Raw genomic sequence first — 26,494 nt, forward strand, 5'->3', positions numbered from 1 at the left:
GAGTTATCAAGAGGTAAAAAGTCTGCAGAGGGATTTAGACAGGTTAAGTGAGTGGAAAAACATTTGGCAGATGGAGTATAACATGGGTAAATGTGAATTCCACTTTGGTAGGATGAATAGAAAATGCAGCATACTATTTAAAATGGAGAGAGATTGCAGAACTGTGGTAGAGGGATCTGGGTGTCCTAGTACATGAATCACAAAGTTAGTAAGCAGGTACAGCAAGTGATTAAGACGACAAATAGAAATTTCTTTTATTGTAAGAGGAATGTCATAAACAAGTAGGGAAGTTTTACTACAGCTGTACAGGGCCTTGTTGAGATTACATCTGGAATTAGTGTACAGAGTTTTGGTCTCCATACAATCAGTTTAGAAGGTCAGAGAACGTTCACAGATGAAGGGGTCATCTTACGAAGAAATGCTAAACAGGTTAGGACTATACCCATTGGAGTTTAAAGAATGGGAAGTGATCTTATTGAAACATACAAGATCCTGAGGGGTCTTGATAGGGTGGATGCTGAAAGGATGTTTCCCCTCATGGGCGAGACTGAAAACGAGGGGACGCAGAGGCAGAGATGAGGAGAAACCTTTCCTCCCAATGGGCCATTGTTGTGTGGAATGGTCTTCCCGGGAAGTAGTGGAGGTTGGGTCTTTGAATTTAAAGGCAGTGTTAGACAGATTTTTGTTCGGCAAGGGAGTCAAGGGTTGTGGGGGAGACAGACAGGAAAAGTGGAGCAAGACCACAACCAGATCAGCCATAATGTTATTGAATGGTGGAGTAGGCTGAAAGGGCCAAATTTCATGTTCAATTGAAATGCGAGCAAGTGAGAGAGCAAGAGATTTTTGTTAGCCAAAAAGCATCTAGCAATATGGGACAAGGCAAGTTTATGGAGTTAGGTCAGATCAGACTATCTCATTGAATGAGAGTGGAACAGGCTCATGGGGCTGAATGGCCTCCTCCTGTTCCTGCAATCACTTGGGAAAACAGCACATCTACTACATAGACTAGCTACAGGTAAAAGTAAACAAGCAGTACTACAAATTTTGTTGAGGGGATATAGTTGCTATTGATCCGGTTTAAAACTGGTCAAAGACCTAGATTTTTGGGTGTATGATGAATTGACCAAATATTTCCCTCATTTGAGGGGAAGTAATAACAACTCTATGCAAAGGAGGATGTAAAGAAACATGTGGGGTGTCAGTATACATACATCCCAACATCACTGGTACAAGCTTTGGACAGTGCTGACCCAAGTTTTGCTCGGAAGCAGCTTGGGGTATCTCTGCTGCACTTGCCCCTTCCCCATCAATCCAATCATCAAGATTTGCCACCTGCTCCAGCCCCAAGCCTACCTCCAATCTCCTTCAGCATGAGAAATACCTCTCTTAACAGCATTTAAACACGATTGATTATTCAATTTCCCTCAAGCCCCATGCTGATGTAAACTCTCTCTGTCAGATCCAGTGCCCTGGTTTGTGGGGGTTAAAGAATCCTGGATGTACGCTTGTTTCAAGGTGACCAAGTTGGTACCAAGACAGAGAAGGTCAGTAGACTGTTCTTAGAAGAAATGCACTATTTATATACAAAACGAACTTAGCAGCTACACTTGTGCTCACAACTCAAAACTGTCTTCATTCTTCAGACTCTAACCCGAGGTAGCCCACGTTACTCTGCTATTGGGTATCAAGATCTTACATTACAACATTTGTCTTAAAAAGATATATTACACATCAGATTACTACACTTTCCCTCAAATACTGACCCCTTGCTAAAACCAACATCCACCCCCTCAAAAATTCAGCCCAACTCTGGTCTGCACAAACCACCTAATATCGGTGCTCCTCCTTCTCACCATTTCTATCCTGCCCTGCCTAAACAGATATGGCCCAAAATCAGTGACATTGAGACTCATCATGGTGAAGGTCACTTCCTCATCCTCTTAGATCAGTCTGCAGCTTCTGACATGGTCAAACAATATTGTCAAACTCAGTGGGACCAAGCTCACTTGGTTGCACTCTCACCAATAACAATCCTAGCCAGAGTTTGTAGTACTCTTCCCCTCAGTCAAAAGGTTCAGGGATCAAGCCCCATTTGACACTTGAGCAAATCCAGGCTGATTCAGAGAGAGTGCTGCACCTTTGGAAAGATGTCTTTCAGATGAGATGTTAAACCAAGACCCTGTTTGCTCTTGGCTGAATGTAGGCTCCACTGAATGCAAGATCCCACAACTATTTGAAAGAGGCACATGGAGCTCATGGTGGTTTCTTGGCCATCATTTACCCCTCAACACGTAAAAAGATCGCATTGTTTGTAGGATCTTGCCATTTACAAAACAAACTGTGTTGCCTACATATTGGCATTCTGGAAGGTGCTTTATTAAATGCAAGGTTTTTCCAGCATCTCAGGTAATGGTTTCTCTTCACCATACACAGATATCAACTCCCTCCCCAGAATCTGTTTTCCATCCCTCCCTCCTTCAACCAACCACTGGCCCTTGCAACATTATCCACAGGCTGAGACTCAGCTCCCACATGAATGCTTAGGGCCAGTTCCATCACACCATCTCAATCATCTGTCCAACATTCAACCTGGACTAAGCACCAATTTCCTTAATGTCAGCTAGGAAGACTAAAGACATGGCTTTTAGACTGCACTGCAAACTCCAAACCCCAGCCACAATCTCAGATGAAGCCACACTGCTTGTAACTTCATTGGCCTGTTTGACCCACGCTCAGCTTGACCTCATCCTCTTAAACCACCAACATCATTTACTTCCAATCCGTCTCCAGCCCAGCAGCCTCAGTCATCTTATACTGCACCTGGGGTCACCTCCAGACTAATAGTTTTCTAATAGTGAGCCTCTTATCCTTCACTAGCTCAATCAAAGGTCAGTTGTCTTTTATTTTTTCATGGGATGTGGGTATCACTGGCTAGGCAGCATTTATTGCCTGTCCCCAATTGCCCTTCAGGTGGTGAGCTGCAGTCCATGCATAGATACACTCAAGTGCTGTTACAAAGGGGGTTCCAAGATGGTGACCCATCGACAGTGAAGGAATGGCAATACAGTTCCAAGTCAGGGTGATGTGTGGCTTGGAGGGAAACATGCAGGTGGCGGTGTTCCTATGCATCTGTTACCATTGTCCTTCTAGGTAATAGAGGTCATGAGTTTGAAAGATGATGTTGCAGGAGGCTTGATGAGTTGCTGCAGTGCATCTTGTAGGTGGTACACACTGCTGCTACTGTGCATCAGCAGAGGGAGTGAATGTGGTACACACTGCTGCTACTGTGCATCAGCAGAGGGAGTGAATGTGGTACACACTGCTGCTACTGTGCATCAGCAGAGGGAGTGAATGTGGTACACACTGCTGCTACTGTGCATCAGCAGAGGGAGTGAATGTGGTACACACTGCTGCTACTGTGCATCAGCAGAGGGAGTGAATGTGGTACACACTGCTGCTACTGTGCATCAGCAGAGGGAGTGAATGTGGTACACACTGCTGCTACTGTGCATCAGCAGAGGGAGTGAATGCGGTACACACTGCTGCTACTGTGCATCAGCAGAGGGAGTGAATGTGGTACACACTGCTGCTACTGTGCATCAGCAGAGGGAGTGAATGTGGTACACACTGCTGCTACTGTGCATCAGCAGAGGGAGTGCATGTTGAAGGAGGTGGATAGGATGCCAACCAAGCGGGCTGCTTTGTCCTGGATGGTGTCAAGCTTCTTGAGTATCATGGAGCTGCACTCATCCAGGCAAGTGGAGAGTATTGCCTCACATCCCTGATGTGTGCCTTGGAGTTGTGAACTGGCTTTGAGTCAGGAGGTGAGTTACACACCACAGCATTTTCAGCCTCTGACCTATTTTTGTAGCCACAGTATATGGCTAGTCCAGTTAACTGGGTCAATGTCTATATTAGGTCCCAATCACTCAATGGCATTTTTAAAGTTCTAATTTTGTTTAAATTAACAGCTTCTCACCACCCTCATTTCTCTTCAAGCCCTACAATTTACTTTAAGAACTCTGCATTCCTCCAACTCTGGTCATTTGTTTATCCCCCAATTCCCATTGTTTCCATTGGTGGCCATGCCTCCAAACTCTGGTTTCAGGTTTGGAAATTTCTCCCTAAAATTCACACCTCCTTTGTTGAAATCCTTCTGAAAACTTAATGCTTTAGCCAAGCTTTTTGGCATCACTAACATCACCCTTATTTAGCACCTATTATTTGGATGGTTACACTTAGAGCACTTTGGGACCTTTTTCTACATTAACTAACATCTACTGTGGAATGTGTTCAGGAAGCATGTTATAAATTGTGCCAATTTCTTGGTCTCTTTAAAGCCAGCCAACTTTCAAGCCAAGTTATTTCAAAGATCTGCATGATTGTCATGTAGAGAATTGCACTTATTCTCAGAACTGTTCAATAACTTATTGTGCCATTTTTAAATTTTAAATCTGAATGCTCAGAATGACTCAATCACAGCTCCATTTCAGAGCTTTAGAAACAGACATCAGCAAATATAGATGCAGTATAATGTGGATAAATGTGAGGTTATCCACCTTGGTAGCAAAAACAGGAAGGCAGATTGTCTGAATGGCTATAAATTGAGAGTGGGGAATGTGCAACGAGACCTGGGTGTCCTCATACACCAGTTGCTGAAGGTAAGCATGCAGGTGCAGCAGGCGGTAAAGAAGGCAAATGGTATGTGGGCCTTCATAGCGAGAGGATTCGGGTACAGGAGCAGGGATGTCTTGCTGCAATTATACAGGGCCTTGGTGAGATCACACCTGGAATAGTGTGTGCAGTTTTAGTCTCCTTATCTGAGAGAGTGCAGCAAAGGTTTACCAGACTGATTTCTGGGATGGCAGGACTGACATATGAGGAGAGATTGAGTCGGTCAAGATTATATTCGCTGGAGTTCAGAAGAATGAGGGGGGGGTGGTGGTGGTGGAATCTCAAACCTGTAAAATTCTAACGGACTAGACAGGGTAGATGCAGGAAGGATGTTCCCGATGGTGGGGGAGTCCAGAACCAGGGGTCACAGTCTGAGGATATGGGGTAGACCATTTAGGACTGAGATGAGGAGAAATTTCACCCCCCCAGAGAGTGGCAAGCCTATGGAACCACAAAAATGTAGTTGAGGCCAAAACATTGTATGTTTTCAAGAAGGAGTTAAATATAGCTCTTGGGGCGAAAGGGATCAAAGGATATGGGGAGAAAGCAGGAGTTGGATGATCAGCCATGATCATAATGAATGGCAGAGCAGACTCGAAGGGCCGAATGGCCTATTCCATAGAAAATGTAAACTTTACAAAGAGGTAAAAAAAAATCTGAATGATTTGTGGGAATTAAAATTCATTAGCCAACATATGCCAAGAATATAAAAAGTAACAGGGATGGGGATGGGAGGGATCCATGGCTCACTTAAAATATAAAAACCATTCTACAGAAGAATGGGGCAGCCCAACCTCTCGCTTTGTATGGGAGGATGACAGATGTTGCAGAGACATTTTCAGTCAGCGATCGTAGGTGCCATATCGATGCATTTTCCTCTGGCTTTAGACTTAGCAACAAGCCCGGATCTTGACCAATCATTGACGTTCTTCCTGTGGGAATCTGAAAACATGGAAATTAAAAGTTTCAATAACTGGGAGTAGGGAAAACATAAAACCTCAACGGATGAACAAGAAATTATCCAAACTTCTGGCTCCACAGGAGGAGGACCAATGTTCATATTCTTTTATCCTAAGATTGTAAAGAAAATACTTCCTCCAAATTGTTTGACAGCAATTTTCCAACAGTGTGTTAATACCAAAATAATGCAGAAAAAAAACAAAATGCCAGAAATATTCAGATTTGGCAGCATCTGAGGAGAGAGAAACAGTTAACATTTCAAATCAATGACCTTCCATCAGAACCGAGGAAAGGTCACCAGCCCGAAACAATAATGGTTTCTCTTTCCCGAGATGCTGCCAAACCTGAGTATTTCCAGCATTTTAACTTTTTAAGACCAATTAGTTAAAGACCATTAAATACAATTAATACCATTTAAATTGACTTTAAAAAAAAGTAGCAATCAGAAAACCTGGTTGATAAAATTAATTGAACAGCAATCTCAGGGAGGCCAAAAGTCAACTGCTTTAGATATAAAAACAAAAAACTGCAGATGCTGGAAATCCAAAACAAAAATAGACCTGCTGAGTTTTTCCAGGTAATTCTGTTTTTGTCAACTACTTTAGTCCTGCCAACACACATCTGACGGAGTTCAAGAGCTTCAAGCACAAATCCACACTTCATTTATTTCCTTAAACAATACCAAAAGCTTTTTTTTTTTTAAAAAAAAAGTGTGCAATTTGATTCAAGAAAATTTCTGCTTCACACATGCAAAGTTGTTCTGCCTTAAAATTAAGCTTTCAATCAAATTAACATGGCTTGGCTGGACACAAGAACAGCCATGAACCAAACTGGTGTTAAAAAGAACTTTGCAAGTCTTAAAATAGTAGATACAGAATGAACGTGTTCAAGATTAGCAAATCAGTCACTGATCAAGAAGGTGGAGGAGTCAAAATATTTTTGCCTTTACCGAAGTTAAATGTTCTGCACAAGACAACTAATTAGTGATTCGTACTACCCACGTTACAAATGACTATACTTCAAATAAAACTACATTAGCTATAAAAAGCTTTGGGGTGTCAGGGGTTATGAAAAGCACGATAGAAATGCACATTTGTGGTTTTTATTCCTGCTTGTGGGAAAGTCAGGTTTTTAAAGTTACTACATGGCTGACACAAATGGTGTGACTCAACACCCGATAGTGTCAGAGATACAGAAGCAGAGCTGGCAGATTGAACATCTCAACACCAGCTGACATTTACAGGTTTCAAACAATTGCCAACTGATGCAACATGTTCCAACTGACAATTCAGTGCTTCTCCGGGGCTGATGGGAATTTGAAAACAAGGTCAAGACCTTTTTTTTTAAAAAAAAAGATTTAAGTGTTGCTGGATCAGAAGCCAGTGTAGATTTACCAAGTACAGGGAGGGGGTGAAAAAAAAAAAAAATGAATGGGACTGGATTCAGACAGAGCTTTGTATATGTAACATTGAAGGTGTTCAGGGTTAAAAGGGTTAATATAGAACTGGAGAAACAGTATTGCTTGAGTGTGGCATCAAGGGGCCCGAGCAAAACTGGAGTCAATGGGAATCAGGAGGAAAACTTTCCGCTGGTTGGACTCATTCCTAGCACAAAGGAAGATGGTTGTGTTTGTTGGAGGTCAGTCATCTCAGCTCCAGGACATCACTGCAGGAGTTCCTCAGGGTAGTGTCCTCGGCCCAACCATCTTCAACTACTTCAATGGCCTTCTCTCCATCATAAAAGGTCAGAAGTGGGGATGTTTGCTTATGATTGCAAAATGTTCAGCTCCATTCGCAACTCCTCAGATACTGAAGCAGTCCATGTCCAAATGCAGCAAGACCTGGACAATATCCTGGTTTGGGCCGACAAGTGGCAACTAACATTCACGCCACAAGTGCCAGGTAATGACCATCTCCAACGAGAGAGAATCTAACCATCATACCTTGACATTCAAGGGCATTACCATTGCTGTGTGCACCATCAACAGGATGCACTGCAGGAATTCATCAAGGTTCCTCAGGCAGAACCTTCCAAACCCACAACTGCTACCATCTAGAAGGACAAGGGCAGCAGATAGCTGGGAACACCACCATCTGGAAGTTCCCCTCCAAGTCACACACCATCCTGACTTGGATATATATCACCATTCCTTCACTGTCACTGGGTCAAATCCTGGAACTCTCTCCCTAACAGCACTGTGGATGTACCTACACCACATGGACTGCAGCGGTTCAAGAAGGCAGCTCATCACCACCTTCTTAAAGGGCAATTAGGGATGGGCAATAAATGCTGGTATAGCCAGCAATGCCCACACCCTGTAAAATGAACTGAAAAAAATCTTGTGAAGGAGGGCGTGAAGAACCTATTTTTGGGAAAATTTGAAGGACATTGAATTTGACATTCTTCCTCCCGAGTTATTTTTGAAAGTTTTATATTAATTTGGGCTGTGAATATGCCATTCTTTAAGAAACCACGAGTCAAGATAGACATTAGGGGAGGAACACCCGGAGAGGGAAGAAATACTTTGTATATCTAAGTTAAAAAAAAAACCTGCTTTTTTATCCCCTCTCTCCCCCCGTTTATGGGATGTGGGCATCACTGGCTAGGCCATCATTTATTGCCCACCCATAATTGCCAGGCTAAAAAGACTTGATTGGTTAAAAACACCTGGACTGAGAGAAGTATTCTTTGAACATTTTAGTCTTTAAAACTCTGTGCATGGGTCTGCCTCAGAAGCAGGCTGCAAGAAAAGACTTCTTCCTTCTCCCTGCCCCACATTTGTGTTAAACTTTCCTCAGAAACATCTCATCAGGATAACTTTGAGAGTTCAAAGGTTGAGAGTTCAAAGGTTGTGATGAGCAAGGGAGAGTCACCAAGGTCAGTTTCACCAAAAAAATCTGTCTGAAGGAACTTACAGATCAGAATTCTGTTAGATCAACAAAGCTGAGAGCTCTTCAAACTTTATCCGTTTTAAAAAGCATTCCCATACTCCAGCCTCTGCAGGGGACTGTGTTTGTTTTGTCCTGTTTGTGTTTCAGAGTGCATATTGGTTCAAAGACTATCAAAGGCTAACCAGCTTTCTTTCAGTAAACAAACTACTTATTAAAAAAAGTTCTACGTTAACTAGTTTAAACTGTAGTTTAGAAGTGTAACTTCCACAAATCGTTACACTTCTAAACTACAGCTTGTATGTTAACCAGTTTAACTTGTTTTTAATAAGTAGCTTGTTTTCCAATAAAATCAATTTTTTTGTTTACTGAAAGGCAGCTGATACTGTTATTCCCAGCATAAAAAAAGTAAACAACTGGCCAGTGTTGGGGGGGGGGGGGAAAATTAAACATTTAACCTATTACTACAGCCTGTAGAGAAGTGGGGCTAGAATTAATTCCGTACTCCTCCCATCACAGTCCGTAACAGCAGTCACAAGATGGGTGGTAGTCTGGATGGAGAAAGCTCGTGGCTTGGATCAGAGATGACATACTGGTCTTGTACATCTGTAAATAGTTATATTCTACAATACACAGTTATTGTTCAAACATGTATGTCTCAACCTATTCCTTAACCAACCACAAGCATGGCAGCAGCAAAGGCCCACGACATCTCCCGAAGGTCAAAATGTCAAGTAGGTTTATAGTCCGACTTGGAAAAAAAAAGCCAAACTGAAGACTCTAGTAACACAGTTGCAGGGTTGGGTGGGATGTTGAAGAAGAACTCCATTGCAGATGTGGAAGTTGAAAGGCAGAGAAGAAAATCAACTATTCAGCTTCCCAAGAATTCCACCTTAGCACGTGGAGGCCCATCAAAAAAAAAAACCTAATCCAGCAGCAGAGTCAAGAGAACCTGGGGGACGATCAAGGAAGGGTGATTAATCCTTCAAATAATGTTTAAAAACTTTCAATTCAGACTCGGGGGGAGGGGGGGGGGGGGAAAAAAGGGGTAATTTTAAAACTTAAAAACACACCACAGCCCAAGCCTGGATTTGGTGCTGTAACATGTGGTTGAATCGAGAGGAAAAAAGTTAAAAATCAGCCACTAAAAAATCAATTTCCCCAAAAGGCAAAAGTAGTTAACGGCCCTAAATAAATCAACTATTTTTGAACTTCTCAAAGAAATGGCTCAGTAACCACATGATGCATCAGTAAAACTCCAACCGGCACTAGAAAACCTCACTGCTGCAGGAGTTATATACAATTAAAGCAAGCCTCAGCCGAAAACAGAAAATAGCTTCTAAATTTAATCTGACTTTGGGCATATGGAAGGGCCAGGCCAGGCACAGAATTGGACACTATGGAGGGAGAGATTAAGATACAGAATTGCATCAGGCTTAAAACAATAAAATAGAAGCTGAGCAAATTAATACTTTATTGCACTCAGTTGGTGCAATTGCTGATGGGGTAGCAAGGCTTTAAATAAATCAGACAAATTTTAAGACATCATAAAATTGATTATTTTAACCTACAGAGTAAAAAAAATATTGAGAGAAGCAACATTTAATAAAATGGCCCAGAAACCTGGTGAATCAATACATTCATCAATGACCTGCATTGACTGGCTGAAGTTTGTCAATGTGGTGATCTCAAGTCTGAGGTGATGTGGGATTGCATCATTGTTGGGATAACTGACTACACCCTTTCTGACCTGGTTTAATCCAAAGATTTAACTCTGTTGATACAATGAAGTCCATCAGTGTTATAGAGCCACATCAAAAAAAGGTACAGACAAACCAGAGTACAAAACACTTCCACTGACAGCACAGCTCCTAAATAACAAAATGCAAAAGACATCCCAGGGCAAAAAGGCCATATGGAATCAAAACTCAAGACGCAGTAAACCATGACAGCGCAGCGACGCCAAAAAGCCCCTCAGGCACAAACAGTGTCCTGCAGATTCTGCAGAATGCTTCCATTGTAAGAGGGTTGGACATCTTGGATCAAAAGCCTCTAGACAGAGGATCACAAGTGAATCTCCGTACACAAAACCCTCAATGACATAGAGGAGTCTCACCACAAGGAGCAACAATGCTTCCTAGGCAAAAGTTAAAGATCCCAGATATACCTCCTGAAATGCAGGCATGTGTCAATGGGCATATCACTTAATTTTAAATTGGGCACAGGAGCAAGTGTGATAGCCCAATAAAGAATCACAGCTAGCAAACATCTGGCTGCAGACAACTGAAACATTATATAGCCCGGGAGAGATCAGACCACCAGTTATAGGCAAGCTTCAAGAATCACTCCAATGAGAGAGCAAATATACAGGAGACGCTATGTGATTCGCAATCAGGCAGAGATGCCAGTGTTGCTCTCAACCTCAAGAGGGTGAAGGTGTCAAGGAACAGAATCAACATCCTCAAATGGATGACCTTTACTGGGATTGCAGTGCTTTTGCTGAGGCAGATAACCCAACTCCTTTCCAAAAACATTCCAAGGGGATAGAAAGTAACCACTCACTGAAGGAGACACCCAGATGATGGGAGATGCTGGGTATAATGCCACACTCATCTGTCAATGTTGACCTCTTAGTAAGTGCATCTACATCTACCCATCCACTAGAACTGGTGGCCCAGGATGCAGAGAAAATGAGCTTCAAGCTACAAGGAGAACCAAATTAGGTAATATCCACCCTTTCCATGTTATGAATCACCACGAAAATAGTGATCTTCCTACCACATCAAGATTATTGCAATTGGAGAAAAAGCAAGACATCAAAAGGCCCTCAGTTTCCAGTCTTGCCTACAATTACTTCAGGAGACCACAATCCAGGATTCCCAAAACTTCAAGAACCAGTGGTTACAAGGAGTCCTCATTCCAAAAAAGGTGGGGGGGGGGGGGGGTAGAAAAGAGAAGTCAGCAGACAAAACAGTTAAAGGGAACCAGCGTCAACTCAAATGAAAAAGACTGGGAACAGTCATCATAAAACAGGTATAAAGCCACAACATCGTACCACGAGGGGGAACCTATAGATGGAGTAAAGTACAACAGCAAGGAAATGAAGAGAAAGTCTAGATCCAATAAGAAAACCTATCATACATTTGGGTTAACCAATTGTTGGAACTCAAGCCAACAATACACCAGATAACTGTTCTTCAGTCGAAGCTGCAGTAAATCAAAACAAGGACATCAACAGGTGAGACAACCAATCCTCCAAGATTCAAAAGAACACAATCAGGGAAAGTCATTAAAACCTCCAGACCATTTTAAACTGAGAAGTTAGAGACTGAGGGGGCTGGTGTGGGGAGAAGGGGAAGGGGGTAGTGTATAAATATAAATGTCAATATATTTGGATAAAGACTATTAGGGTGTTCAGGACTGAAAAGGATTCATGTGGGACTGGAGAAACAGTACCACCCACATGATGAAAAGACGAGTCACATAACTAGGAGTAGTTGTCTGCATGGAGAACACATGGCTTAAACTGAAAATTTACAGATGTACAAGGAGGTCATGTTCAACAATAAAACAGTTAGTTATTGTAGAGACTATGCTCTGAACCTATTCCTTAGCCAATCACAACCAACACACTATAACAGCATTATAAACACAGCAGTGTTGAGGGGCAGGGGGCTGGTTATAGAAAGAGGTGGCAATTAAAACATATTGAACTACCTAACCAAGATACAGAACAAGTTTGAAAGCAATGGGAAGTTGAATTCAGTACACATTTAAAACCAAATCACATACCTTATAAAAAAATAGAAGTGTATTAACATATTTGGTGTGCACTTGAATGATGATGAATGCTATGTCCTCCGGAATGTTCCATAAAAAGGCATCAAATGTCTTGTTCTTGACTAATACTATTTCTTGAAATTGTCCAAGTTTAAATTCAATTCGATCTGCACAGGGGGAGAATTACATGTAACTACACCACTTGGACTACAGACAGAAACCCAGGAACTGTTCATATAGCATCTTACACCACCTCATGACACGTCATTGCTTTACAAACAGTGACATCCTTTTCAACTGAAGTCATAGTAATGTAATAAGTATAACAAACAATCAAGCAGGAATTAACCAGAATCTGTTTTATCAGTTGGTGGAGGGATAAATATTGGCTGGGAGACCAGGGAGAACTCCTGCAAAAGTGCTATTGGATATTTTAACTCCATTCGGAGAGGGCAGACAGAACCATGTTTAACATTTTATACAAATGAGATTAGCAACAGTGCAGCACTACCCCAGTACTGCAGCAGAGTCTCAAATGGTGATCCTGTACTTCAACTGATCAAGCTCAATAAGTTATAGTCTAGTCAACATTTATCCCTTAACCAACATTAGATTAGATCAGATCATCTGGTCATCACATTGTGGTTTGTGGGAGCTTGCTGTGCATTAATTGGCTGCCATGTTTCTGACATTACAAGATGGGCTGCACTTCAAAAATACTTCATTCACTGCAAAGCACTTTGGGATGGCCTGAGGGTGTAAAAGGCAGGGCATAAATGCAAGCATCTTTCTCCTCCCCCAAAAATGCCTCACTTGTTTATTGATATGTCAGCCTCCATTTCTTTCCTGCCCACCCCCAAGCCCCTCAAGTTTCCTTCTGCATGGTGACTATCCTTTTCTGGAGATTTATAAAAGGATGCCTTGTCATTTGTTTAATGACCTCAACTAACCACATACCTACTTGAAGACGTTTGTGAAAAGCAAAAGAAAGTCAAAGTCTTCAATTTGAGCGAAGGGGTTAGGGTCGCCAACTCTGGTTGGACATATTCTTGATGCTTCATCACAATCTCCTCCCTTTAATTGCTCTGCCTCCACAATCTCATTGGTCACCCAACACTCCAATCGTTGTGCTGCACTACCTTCCCTTGGCCAATCAGAAAGGCAGACACTCAGTGGATGATTTCAGAAAGGACAAGTACCTCTTTTCCACCAGCTCCACTATTTCCATTAGCAAAATATCCAAAAGTTATCCTTGCTTTTTCTCCTTGCAGTGGTAATGTCACTGGACTGGTAATCCGGGGACCCAGGCTAATTCTCTTGGGATACAGGTTCAAATCCCACCATGGCAACTGGCGGAATTTAAACTCAAGTCTTGGATTGAAAGCTGTCTCAGCAATGCTGCCATGAAATTATCAATTGTCATGACCCATCTGATTCACTTACATCTTTTTAAAAGGAAGGAAATCTACTACCATTAACTTTAGGACCTCTAAAGCAGTAATCTCAGGATTACTCCCAATCCCACATGCTAGAAAGTATAGAAATAGGAGAACTGAGCAAATAAGCACATGGCTGGAAAGCTAGTGTAGGAGCGAGAGCTGAGATTGCTGAGGTATTGGACGGGTTCTTGGGAAGGTGGGTTCTGTAAAAGACAGGCAGTCTACACCTGAACAGGACTGGGATGAATATCCTCACAGGGAGATTTGCTGGTGCTGTCGGGGGGTTTTTAACCTAGATGGGCATGGGGCTGGGAACCTGAGGGCAAATTCAGAGCAAGGAACGAGAGATGGGGAATTAGAGAGTGACTGAAAGACAAAAGCAGCACGGGTTAAAAAAGGTGTACAGCACAGGAATTTGGCAGTGTTAAAAAGGTGTATATGTAAATGCAAGGAGAATAGTAAATAAAGCCGATGAGCTGAGGGCACACAGATACATGGCAGCATGATATTGTCACTATAATGGTTTGAGGGACAAAAAAATGGCAGCACAACATTCCTGGATAAAGTTTTCAGGCAGGGTAGGGAGACGGTAAAAAAGGTGGGGGCACAGCATTATTGGTTAAAGAATCAGTTACAGCTGTGGGGGGGGGGGGGGGGGGGGGGTGATATCCTAAATCAAGCATCAAATTAGGCCACATGGGTTGAACTTAGAAATAAAAAAGGGGCAGCCACATTACTAGGGATGTACTATAGATCTTAAAATAGTGGAAGGCCAAACATATAGGCAAATTTCTAAGTGCGAAAACAATAGAGCAACAATAGTTGGGGACTTCAACTACCTGAATATCAATTGGGATACGAACAGTGTGAAGGGCACAGAGGGTGCAAAGTTCTTGAACTGCATTCAAGAGACCTTTTTCAGCCAGCATGAATTCAGGGATGCAATTCTAGATTTAGTCTTAGGAAATGAATCTGGACAAGTGGAAGTAGCAGCAGCAGGTGTTTGGCTGGGGGTGGGGGGGGGGGGGGGAGGTGGGAAGAGAGAGGAGGGAGAACCATTTTGGAGATAATGACCATAATAATAAGGTTTATCATCATTATGGAGAAGGACAAAGAACAGGAGTGAAAGTCCTAAGTTGGGGAAGACAAATTTTGCAAAGCTGAGAGGTGAACTGGCGAAAGTGGACTGGATACCGCTATTAGAAGGCAAAACAGTGTCAAATCAGTGGGAGCCAAAGACAAAATTCTACAGGCACAGTGTAGACATGTCCCCACAAAGCAAAAAAGAGTGGTACTGCCAAATCTAGAACTCCCTGGTTATCCAGAAGCATACAGGCCAAGATAAAGCAGCATGACAGTCATAAGTTACTACAGAAGGCCTAGGAGGTGAAGTAAAAAAAAGGAAATTGGGAAAGCAAAGAGGATACAAAAAAAAAAAAAAACCACTATTGGCAAGTAAAATCAAATAGCCCAAAGCTTTACTAATACATTGAGAGCCAAGAGAATAACTAAGGAAAGGGTAGGGCCTATCAGAGATGTACATGGTAATTTGTGGGCTGATGCAGAAGATGTGGGCGGGGTTCTCAATGAGTACTTTGTCTCTGCCTTCACTAAGGAGAGGGATGATGCAGACATTCTAGGTAAAGAGGAGTGAGAAATATTAGGTACAATAAGCAGAGAGAGAGAGAGAGGAAGTACTGGGAGGACTAGCAGCCTTGAAGGTGGATAAGTCACTAGGACTGGATGGATTTTTAAAATTTATTTACAGGATGTGAGCAGTGTTGGCTAGGCCAGAATTTATTGCTCATCCCAATTACCATCGAGGTGGTGGTGGTGGTGAGCTGCCTCCTTGAACCGCTGCCATCCATATGGTGTAGGTACACCCACAGTGCTGTTAGGGACAGAGTTCCAGGATTTTGACCCAGCAACAGTGAAGGAACAGCCAATGTATTTTCAAGTCACGATGGTGCATGGCTTGGAGGGGAATTTCCAGCAATGGTGCTCCCATCTATCTGCTGCCCTTGTCCTTCTAGATGGTAGTACTCATGGGTTTGGAAGGTACTGCCCTAAGGAGCCTTGGTGAGTTGCTGCAGTGCATTTTGTAGATGGTACACACTGCTGCCACTGTTGGGCAGTAGTGGGGGGATTGAATGTTTGTGGGAGGGGTGCTAATCAAGCAGGCTGCTTTGTCCTGGATGGTGTCAAGCTTCTAGTGTTGTTGGAGCTGCACTCATCCAGGCAAGTGGAGAGTATTCCATCACACTCCTGACTTGTGCCTTGTAGATGGTGGATAGGCTTTGGGGAGTCAGGAAGTGAGTTACTTGCCAGAGGATACCAGCCTCTGACCTGCTCTTGTAGCCACAGTATTTATATGGCTCGTCCAGTTTAGTTTCTGGTCAATGGTAACCCCCAGGATGTTGATAGTGGGGGATTCAGTGATGGTAATGCCATTGAACATCAAGGGGGAAATGGTTAGATTCTCTCTTGTTGGAGGTAGTCATTTCATGCCACACAAGTGCCAGGCATGTTACTTGCCACTTGTCAGCCCAAGCCTGGATATTGTCTAGGGGTCTTGCTGTATTTGGACATGGACTGCTTCCATATCTGGGGAGTCGTGAACACTGCAATCATCAGCAAACATCTCCACTTCTGACATTATGATGGAAGGAAGGCCATTGATGAAGCAGCTGAAGATGGTGAGGCCAAGGACACTACCCTGAGGAACCCCTGCAGTGATGTCCTGGAGCTGAGATGATTGACCTCCAACAACCACAACCTTCTTCCTTTGTGCTAAATGTAACTCCAACCAGTGGAGAATTCCACTGCCCCCCCATGCCCCCTGCCTAAACCCACCACAATTCCCACTGACTCCAGTTTTGCTAGGGCTCCTTGATGCCACACTCAGTCTAATGCTGCCTTGATGTCAAGGGCAGTCACTCTCACCTCACAGGCTGTTAAAAGAAACCAGGGAGGAAATAGCAGATGCACTATCATTTTCCAATCCTCGCTAATAAGGAACATATTTATTTCTGTTGGAATCTGGATTTCAAAATTACAATGGCTACAGTTTGAAAGACATGTCCACTAGAACAGGATGAGAGACATACACAATGTTGCAGTCCTGGAACAGTGCGTGCCATGAAAACCAGGATGCTGCCAGAAAGGAGTCCTGGACCAAGGGAGCTGCCTGACAACAACATTGTAATTGGCTCCAGGTGACCAGGGTTTACGTGAAGAGCAGTGCAGCTGAATAGCTCCTAGCCCAAAAAGGAAAAAAACCCAATCTCCCCTGTAAGATTCCAATAATTCCACAATAGCAGCCAGTTGGCTTTTTCTCCTCGTTAACCTGCTCTCTCTGAAAACCCCTGTCAAGAGAAAAAGGGGAAAATCACTGTTAGAGACATTGAAAGGCAAGTGCTCAACCAGTGCACTAAATACTGAAAGTGCTGGAAGACCACCACGTGTCATCAACAAAAACTGAAAGGAATTTGGAAGACAATCAAAAGCGACCCATTGAATCATGTACTCCAGAATTGGTGCTATTGAACTGTTTTATCCCACCCTTAAAATCCATGTTTTTGTCATGTGTGTATAGGGATTTATAAAGGGGGTAGAGTTTAGGTTATAGAGTTAGAAATTAGCAGTTCAAATTTCTCTCTTTTGCCACTGGTTACAGTTTGTTCAATAAACAGTTATTTTACTTATATATATGTTTACAAACCTGGTGCTCATATTCTGTTAACTAAATTAAACAGTTAGGTAGAATTGGGGCAATTTGGAGGTTTGATCAAACTTTTTCACCTTTGTCACAGCTCAGGGAACTGTGGGGATTGATATTACAGCACATGATCCCCAGTGAGTCCATCGACCATTTCCCCTTCTTTCCTGTTGCTGAGGCAATTTTGAATCCAACTCGCCACCTTCCCCTGTATCCTGCTAGATCTCACTTTCCTGATCAGTCTGCCATGTGGTACCTTGTCAAGTGCCTTACAAAATCCATGTAGACAACATCCACTGCACTACCCTCATCAATCCTCCTTGTTCCTTCCTCAAGCAAGGGACCAGAGGTTGGGAGGTCTGCGAACGTTGTACCATTATTTGAAGAAAAAAAAAGGACACAAGGGCTAGGCCAGAAAATGATAGGTGAATCTGACTTCAGTGATGGGCAAGTAATTGTAAACAATTCTGAGAGATTGGATAAACCATCACTTAGAAAGGCACAGATTGATCGGGTGTAGTCAGCATTGTTTTATTAGGGGAAGATAGTGTCCAACTAACTTAATGGAATTTTTTTGAGGAAGTAACAAGGAGGATTGATGAGGGTAGTGTAATGGATTTTGTCTACATGGATTTTAGTAAGGCATTTGACAAGATATCACATGGCAGACTGGTCAGGAAAGTGAGATCTAGTGGGATACAGGGGAAAGTGGCAAGTTGGATTCAAAATTGACTCAGTGACAGGAAAGAAAGGGAAATGATCGATGGATGTTTTTACGAATGGAAAACAGTTTCCAGTGGTGTTCCACAGGGCTGAGTGTTAGGGCCCTTGCTTTTTGTTTTAAATATTAATGATTTGGATTTAAATGTGAGAGGCATGAATGGGAAATTTGCAGATGACAAAAATTAACCACGTAGCTGCTGGTGAAGAGAATTTGTCTCCAGAATGATATCAATGGATTAGTCAAATGGCTGGGAAATTGACTGATGTAATTCAATCCAGAAAAGAGGGGGGCAGGCAAACAAAGCAAGGAATACTCATTAAATGGGAGGATATTGAGAGTAATTCAAGTAGTGAGACCTTGGAGTGCATGTCCACAGGTTCCTGAAGGTGGCAAGGCAGGTAGACAAGGTGGTAAAGTAATAAAAGCAAGCATTTCATACGATGAAGTATCAAATAAAAAAGCAGGAATGAAGTTCTGAAACTGTACAAAACACTGGTTAGGCCACAGCTGGAATTGTGTACACAGTTCTGGTCACATTACAAGAAGGGAATAATTGCTTTACAGTGTGTGCAGAGGTGGTTTACAAGAATGCTGCCAGGGCTTGAAAATTGTAGCTATGACAAAATATTGGATAGGGTAGGGTTGCTTTCCTTAGAACAGAAGAGGAGGCTGAGGGATAACCCAATTGAGGTGTACAAAATTATGAGGGGCTGAGTTAGGGTAGACAGGGAAGATCTCTTTCCCCTAGCTGAGGGGTCAATTTCCAGGGGGTATAGGTTTAAGGTGGTTGATAGAAGGATTAAAGGGGACATGAGGAAAAACCACCCGGAGGTTAATGGGTACCTGGAATTCACTGCCTAAGTTGGTAGTTGAGGCTGAAACGCTCAACTCATTCAAAAAGAGGTACCTGGATCTGCATCTGAAGCGCTGTAACCTGCAAGGCTACAGACCAGGTGCAGGACAGTGGGATTAAAACGAGCAGCTAGATTTCCCCCCACTTTTTTTAAAAATAGCAGAGACATGATGGGCTGAATGGCATCTAAATCATAAGTTTTCTTTGGTCTGGCCTACATGTGACTCCAGGCCCACAGCAATGTGGTTAACTCTTAACCACCCTCTGAACTGGCCCAGCAAGCCATTCAGCTCAAGGGCAATTAGGGATGGGTAACAGGCCTTGCCAAGCAATGCCCATGAAAGGATGAAAATACCAAGGAGATTAATCTCATTCTTGGAAATTTTAGAACTGTATCAATTTTATAAAAAGCCTCAGCAGGCTGGTACTAGGAGGAGAGGAGAGAGAGAGAGTAAAGATGCATGAGCAAATTTCAAAATTTCTGAAAATATTAGATACCATCAACGTAGAGAAACGGAGAAATCACTCGATCAGAGATTACAAAAAGGAGATTTACAAGAATGTTGCCAGGGCTTGAAAATTGCAGCTGAGGAGAGACCGGATAGGCTGTGGTTGTTTACCTTAGAACAGAGATGGCTAAGAGGCGACCTAATTGAGGTATACAAAACCATCAGGGGCCTAGATAGGAAAGACCTGTTTCCCCCAGCTGAGGTGTCAATTAGAGGGCAGATATTTAAGGTGACATTCCTTTTTGCTTTGGAACCTGTGGTAAAACAGGAGGAGGAGTATCTGAAGTGGAGATGGAAGTGATTTTTAAAATAGTCTCACACGAATCACTTCTAAAGTGTAGGGCAGAGCAAGACAGCACAATTTCTCCTTCAGAACGGTGGACCTTAAGCCTTTCACCTCCCCGAAGCAAATCAGATTATGGATTACTCGGTTATGTCAGAACCATCTCCTTGAAGTGGTCCAAACTAACTTCAGCCCTTGTTGTAAAAGGGGTACAAGTTCAACCTTATCTAGCTTTTTCAAACTCGTGGCAAATTGCAAAATGATTGATCCAACATGTTAACTGTGCAACATTAGTCGGCATGAATCACTACCCAGCACGAGAAAGTGAACACTTTCACAGACAGAGACAACTTGATTGCACCTCTTGTGCATTCCCAATTTTAATCACTCCACCATTGACAGCCATGCCTTCGGTTGCCAAGCCCTAAGCTCTGAAATACCATCCCTACACCTCACTTTCCTCCTTTAAGACACTTAAAATATATCTGACTAAGCTTTTGTTCATCTGGCCCAATACTTTATTATTATATTTGGTTTGCTCCTGTGAAGCATCTTGGGAAGTTTTATGTTAAAGGCTCTATATAAATCGAAGTTCTTGCAGATATAATATGGAACAACTTTTGAAACAATCACAAGTGAAGCACAGATCTCAAACCTGGCTCTTAACTTGACTTTGAGCACTAGCTTGTGTAAAATTCCTAGCCGCTGAAACAAGCTTTAACTTTCTCATGCAGAGTTTCAATTTCCAATGCAGAGAATATTGAGATAGCACGCCAACATCCACACACTCTACTCAAGCTTGAATAAAAGCAATGTTGTTCGAAATATTCATTAAATCCATAGCGTAACAAATCCAATTGCAGACAAAATTATACAGCTTCTGATCTAATTTAGCAAAGATAAAGATTCTATTGAAAGCCAGTCCAATTAAAGAGGGTGGATCTCAAACTAAGGTCACAAAGCGTCCTCTGCAGCTGGTCCCCTCATTTTGATCGCGTAACCGTGACAGTGAAGGGACAGTGATATATTTCCTCACCATCCTGACTTGGAAGTATATCACCCATTCCTTCACCATCACTGGGTCAAAACCCTGGAACTCCCTCCCTAACAACACTGTGGGTGTACCTACACCACATGGGCTGCAGCGGCTCAAGAAGGCAGCTCACCACCAGCTTCTCAAGGGCAACTAGGAATGGGCATTAAATGCTGGGCCCAGCCAGCGACACCCACATCCCGTGAATGAATTTTAAAAATTATGAAGGATGGGGAAGTCTCCCCTAGTATTGTGGCCAGCATTAATCCATCCACCAACACCCAAAACAGGTTCAAAAGAAAGGAATGCACTCCTGATTCTGGAATTTTGAAATAAGAAACAGGAAATACACATCGGATCCAACAGCATCTGTTACTGTGGAGAGAGTCAACATTTCCGGTCGATGATCTTTTCATCAGAAGTGGGAGATGTTAGAAATGAAATAGGTTTTCATTGTGTGAAAGGAGGAGGTGGAGAGAGTATGAAAGCATCTGTGAAAGTGTGGAGGGCAGCACAGATTAAAACAATAGGTTTCATACTGCAGTGCTAAAGGGAGTGATAATGAGACAAGTGAAAAAGACAGAAAAAAGGTGCAAGCAGAGGCAGTGTGAATTGCAGGATCTGGAATAGCTTCTGCCCAATGTAAATAAAGGAAGTGGGAGAAACCTTTACACGCTTTTTCGTCAACATTACTGGACTTCAGTGGCTGTAAAGCACTTCGAGAAATTCAATGGTCATGAAAGATGCTATAGAAATGCATATCTGCCTTGAGGCTCTGCCCACACTCCCATATGCTACCCAAGGATAGTAGTACAGGGAGGAGGAAGCACATAAAAAGTTCATTAAAAACTTTAAAATCAAAATCTATTTCATAATTGGTTACATTTTGTAAACAAATCCCAAATGGTTCCTTCAGGAAATCATTCAACCCAGGAGTCAGATTATTACAAAGCTGAGTGACTTTAAAAAGTAAAATTACTGTAAATATACTAAAACACCCAGAGAGAGGGAGAGAGAGAGAGAGAGAGAGAGAGAAGCCTGTGCAATAATGCAAATCACCCTCTTATTAGGGCATGGAGATGGCTTTATAGCTTGCACGGGCACCTCTGTAAGAGAAGGTGTTAAGACCTCTGTTAAGGCCATCTATTTAACCAACGGCTAGTTTGATCTTTCAAAGCATAAAGAAATCTTGTTGCTCGTAGCCTGAGTATTATCCATGCATCATACACACAAGCAAAGCTAAAATGTTGAATACACCAATGTGAACTAGATATTCAAAAGGCTCCTGTTGAGAGTTAGCATACAAGACCTACTTTTTTCCCCCCTCTGAATAGTCTAGGAGGTGAGGGTCAGTAAATAATGCAGCTAGCAATTACAAACACCAATTTGAGCATTTCTGACTCTTCTATAGGGGAAGTGAGCTAGCATTTGCAGATGTTGCCAGGTTGTTAAACTTTCCCATCTCTTTATCCCACATCAATAAACTTGCTGTGGCACATCCTGTTGATTGATGGCTAGCCCAGTTTCCAGGCCATAGTATTTGGTTAATTAGCTCTATGCCATTTCTAAACCACAGAAAAACTGACTGACGTTTTTTTACTGGACCTCCAGACTCCAAAAGGAGATCAATTTTTGACAATAGAATTCTTAAAAATCTTAATGTTTAGTCTAATAGCTAAATTACTTTTTTGGCAGTTGCGGGGGGGGGGGTGTTGTGGTGGGGTGGCAGTTGATTCTTGACTCTTCAGAGAACCAAAATCTTAGTCAAGTCCTGGAGGGAGGGCATAATTTATTTTTTTCTTTAATAAAAAACAGGTAGAAACAAACACCAGGTTAACAATTCCATGTTGTTCAAGCAGAATTCGGTATGCCCTCGAAAGATAATTCTAAACTAAGAAAAACAACTCATGATAAAAATTTACACATGATCAGATTTTACTGCATCTAATTGATTTATACAAGAGCAAACACCCTGATGTCAGGATCGCAGAATGAAATTCAAAATCTAGAGCATCCACTGTGGACAAAATATCACAAGTCATATCATGTGTGGTTTGCGAAAACTACACAATGAACTGCATTATATACCAGGTCAATATTAGTGTGAAGCACTTCTTACATTTACAGTAATGAATGTGCACCCTAACGGCTCCAGAAGTTGTTGGATCCTTCAGTGTGGAGCCAGACTCGGCCTCCAAATTCAAACATCCTACAGCAGCGTCAGCTATGGGTAATGGGTAGCGCGCTTGCCTCGGTCAGAAGGTCGTGGGTTCATGTCTCACACCATAGACTTGAAGTCAGTTAAGGTTCTGTGCTCCAGTACAGAACTGAGGGAGTGCTACGCTATCAGAGGTGCTGTCTTTTTGAATGAGACATCCAACCAAGGTCCAGTGTAAATGCAGTCAGTTGTGCAGTGAGATCCCACAAACAGCAAGATCATCATTGGCCACATTTTTCTTGATGTTGGTGGAGAGAAGAATGTTATAGGAAGGATGTGAACACAGTGGAGAAAATGCAGGAGAGGTTTACAAGAATGGTTCCAGGGATGAGAAACTTCAGCTATGAGGATAGATTGGAGAGGTTGGGACTGTTCTCCTTGGAGAGGAGGAGGCTGAGAGGAGATTTGATAGAAGTTTTCAAAATCGTATGGGGGCTGGACAGAGTAGATAGGGAGAAGTTGTTCCTACTCGTAAAGGGATCAAAAACAGAGGGCACAGATTTAAAGTGATTTGCAAAAGAAGCAAATGTGACGTGAGAAAAAAACTTTTTCACACAGCGAGTGGTTCAGGTCTGGAATGCACTGCCTGGAAGTGTGGTGGAGGCAGGTTCAATCGAAGCATTCAAGAGGACATTAGATGATTATTTGAATAGAAACAACGTGCAGGGTCACAGGGAAAAGGCAGGGCAATGGCACTAGGTCATAATGCTCACTTGGAGAACTGCTGCAGACACAATGGGCCGAATGGCCTCCTTCTGTGCCATTAAAGTCCTGTGATTCTGTAACTTGTCTTGGTCAATGAAGTGAATATCCCAAATTCAGAAGCTGGCTTCAAATAAAAGTTTCAAAGCAAAATTTGAAAACAACCCTTAATAAAAAGCTCAGAACAAAAACCACGCTTCAAAGATTAAAATATTTCAGTACTTGTTCAGTATTTGCCTGAATGTGAAAAAAAAATTCAGATGTGAAAAGTGTTTGAGTGCAAGGGCAAGAACTTGTCTGGAGTAAAGCCACAGTTTTATCCAATATCACTATTGTGATACAAATGCAAGACCTTATTAAATGGTTGTGTTTTATACTGTCTCCTTTTGTCCAAGGAGGAAGATTGCTGGAGACAAGCCCATGTTACCTGGTTGCCATGGGGTCAGTGCCCAGGTTGAAATTTATTGAAAGTAAGTTTTACCATCTGCACACAAAGGAGAATTCTTGCTGATTTCAGACACAAGCTGAGACAACCAGACCAAGAATGTTGGGGAAGACGATGTACGACAGGTACTGCTATTCTAAGCTTAAGGGCTGCTTTCAGGATAACCATCACACAGAGGGCTGGTGAGGTCAAAATCTCTGTTCAAGCAAAGGAGTGTGAAGATTAAAGACAGTCAATTTGAGTAAACACGGATGATTAAGTGAAGGGAACCTCATTTAAAGGACACCAAAAGATCCACCCTGGAGAAGCAGAGGGAAGGGATCCAGTTCGAGCCAGGAGCAGCTTTAGAGTTTTATCACAAGATTTCATGCCTACAGAAAGTGCAGTGTTATGTATAAAAGCTGTGTGGGGTTTCAGATTGTACAAAGAAGTCAATGGGAAATGTTTTTTTGTAGTTTAGTGTATTAGTTGCTTATTAAGTAACATTTAGTTGATGTTGATGATTTTATTTTCAGTAAAAATCTTAAATATTAAATCTTGTCATGCAATTCCTTGTGTAGGTTACCAGGGAATTCATTTTTAAGTTAAGCTACTTGTCTCTAGAGGGATTGTAACAATCATTACATAGACCTGTTGGCCTATTTCTGTACTGCAAAATTCGATGTTTCACATGAACATCCTCCCTCTCACTCCTTTGTGTCATTCAGCCCCTTCTTAAAAACGCTTCTGCGCTATTCACCTCAACCAGTCCGTGATAGCAAGGTCCCACACTGAGTAAAATTCCCCTTTGGATTTGTGACCACCTTATATTTATGACCCCTGGCTCTTCTCTACCCTGCAAGTGGAAACATCTTCACTATTTCTACTCAAAAAAATGAGAGAGTTTGATATAGGCCTCTAAGTCAGGTTATCCTTCAGTCTTTTCTCGGAGAAAGATCCCCAACCTGTTCAGTTCTTCCCTGGTGACAAAAAGAGATCTACCAACACTGAACTTCTTCCAGTGCAGTATAGCAGGAAGAAAAACTTAGTATATAAGAGGGGAAAATGAGGAAGGTGAACTCTAATGGATTAAGATTTGTTTGAGGGATTGGAGTTTGTTGGGGGAGGGGGGAGGGGAGTTGTTGATGCACAAAGTGTCTGCTAACCCTTCTGCGCATCCACCAACGCACCCCACCCCCTCCCCTCAAGTTTTGATGCAAATTGTGACTGACTCCACATTAGCAGTCCATGACAAGGAACTTATAGAAACATGCTTGTGGGTTAGATTATGATCTAGGCTTGGGCTTGATTTCTCAGTTTGCAGATGGTGTGAAGCTTACAAACGTAGCAAATAAATGAAGAAAATAGTAATAAACTGATGAAATGGGCAGTCACACAGCAGGTCAAATTTAATGCAGGCAATCACAGAATCTTAACACAGGAGGCCATTCGGCCCATCATGCCTGCACCAGCTCTCCAAATGAGCAATATGACCTAGTGCCATTGCTCTGCCTTTTCCCCACAACCCCTGCACATTATTTGTTTCTATTTAATCATCCAATGCCTTCTTGAATGCTTCAATTGAAGCAGCCTCCACAACACTTCCAGGCAGTGCATTCCAGACCCAAACCACCCGTGAGAGAAAAAAAAACCTTTTTCACGTCACATTTGCTTCTTTTGCAAATCACTTTAAATCTGTGCCCTCTCATTCTTGATCGTTTTTTGAGTGGGAACAGCTTCTCCCCATCACAGAAAGGTGACGTGATGAAATTTTGGAAGGACTAAATGATAGTTTTAAAGGGGTGCTTCCACCACACTTTCAGGCAGTGAATTCTAGATCACCACAATCCACCACATTAAAAAAAGTACTCCCTCATCTCACCTTCGGCTGCTAAGGTCCTAAGATCTGGAATTCCTTCCCTAAACTCCTCTTTTGTTCTTTAAAAACTCACCTCTGACAAATCTATTAGTCACCTGCCCTAATGTCACATGTAGCTTCAGTGACCAATTTAGTTTGATAACACTTCTGTGAAGCACATTGGGATGTTTTACTGCACAAAGCACCACATAAACACCAGTCACCCAAAATTTGCCCTCTGGTTGCACCAACTCTGCCACTGGGAAAAAATAGTTTGTCCTGACTTACTCTGGCAAAACTCATTGATAATTTTGAAAAGCTCTTATCAAATCTCAACTTCTCTACTCCAAGCTATAAGAACCCCCATCTTCTCCACATAATTCAAATCCATCACATAAGCATCCTGCTAGTAAATGACTAAAGATTAAAAT

The 26,494-nt window shown here is 42.3% G+C and overlaps 1 protein-coding gene across 3 annotated transcripts in view; it reads right to left on the reverse strand.

The window, feature by feature from the left end:
* The window catches only part of tm7sf3 (transmembrane 7 superfamily member 3), a 58,104-nt gene that overhangs the window by 23,054 nt on the left and 8,556 nt on the right, over positions 1–26,494 (reverse strand). For 2 of the 3 annotated variants that reach the window (XM_041216055.1, XM_041216054.1), the window contains 2 exons: positions 12,315–12,469; positions 5,469–5,616 (listed from right to left, as the gene is read on the reverse strand). In XM_041216055.1, the coding sequence (XP_041071989.1) occupies positions 5,469–5,616; positions 12,315–12,469 (303 nt within the window). The remainder of the gene's footprint in view (positions 1–5,468; positions 5,617–12,314; positions 12,470–26,494) is intronic. The other variant, XM_041216056.1, reaches the window with a different exon arrangement.

The sequence above is a fragment of the Carcharodon carcharias genome, chromosome 21 (genome assembly GCF_017639515.1).
Source record: "Carcharodon carcharias isolate sCarCar2 chromosome 21, sCarCar2.pri, whole genome shotgun sequence".
NCBI lineage: Eukaryota > Metazoa > Chordata > Chondrichthyes > Lamniformes > Lamnidae > Carcharodon > Carcharodon carcharias.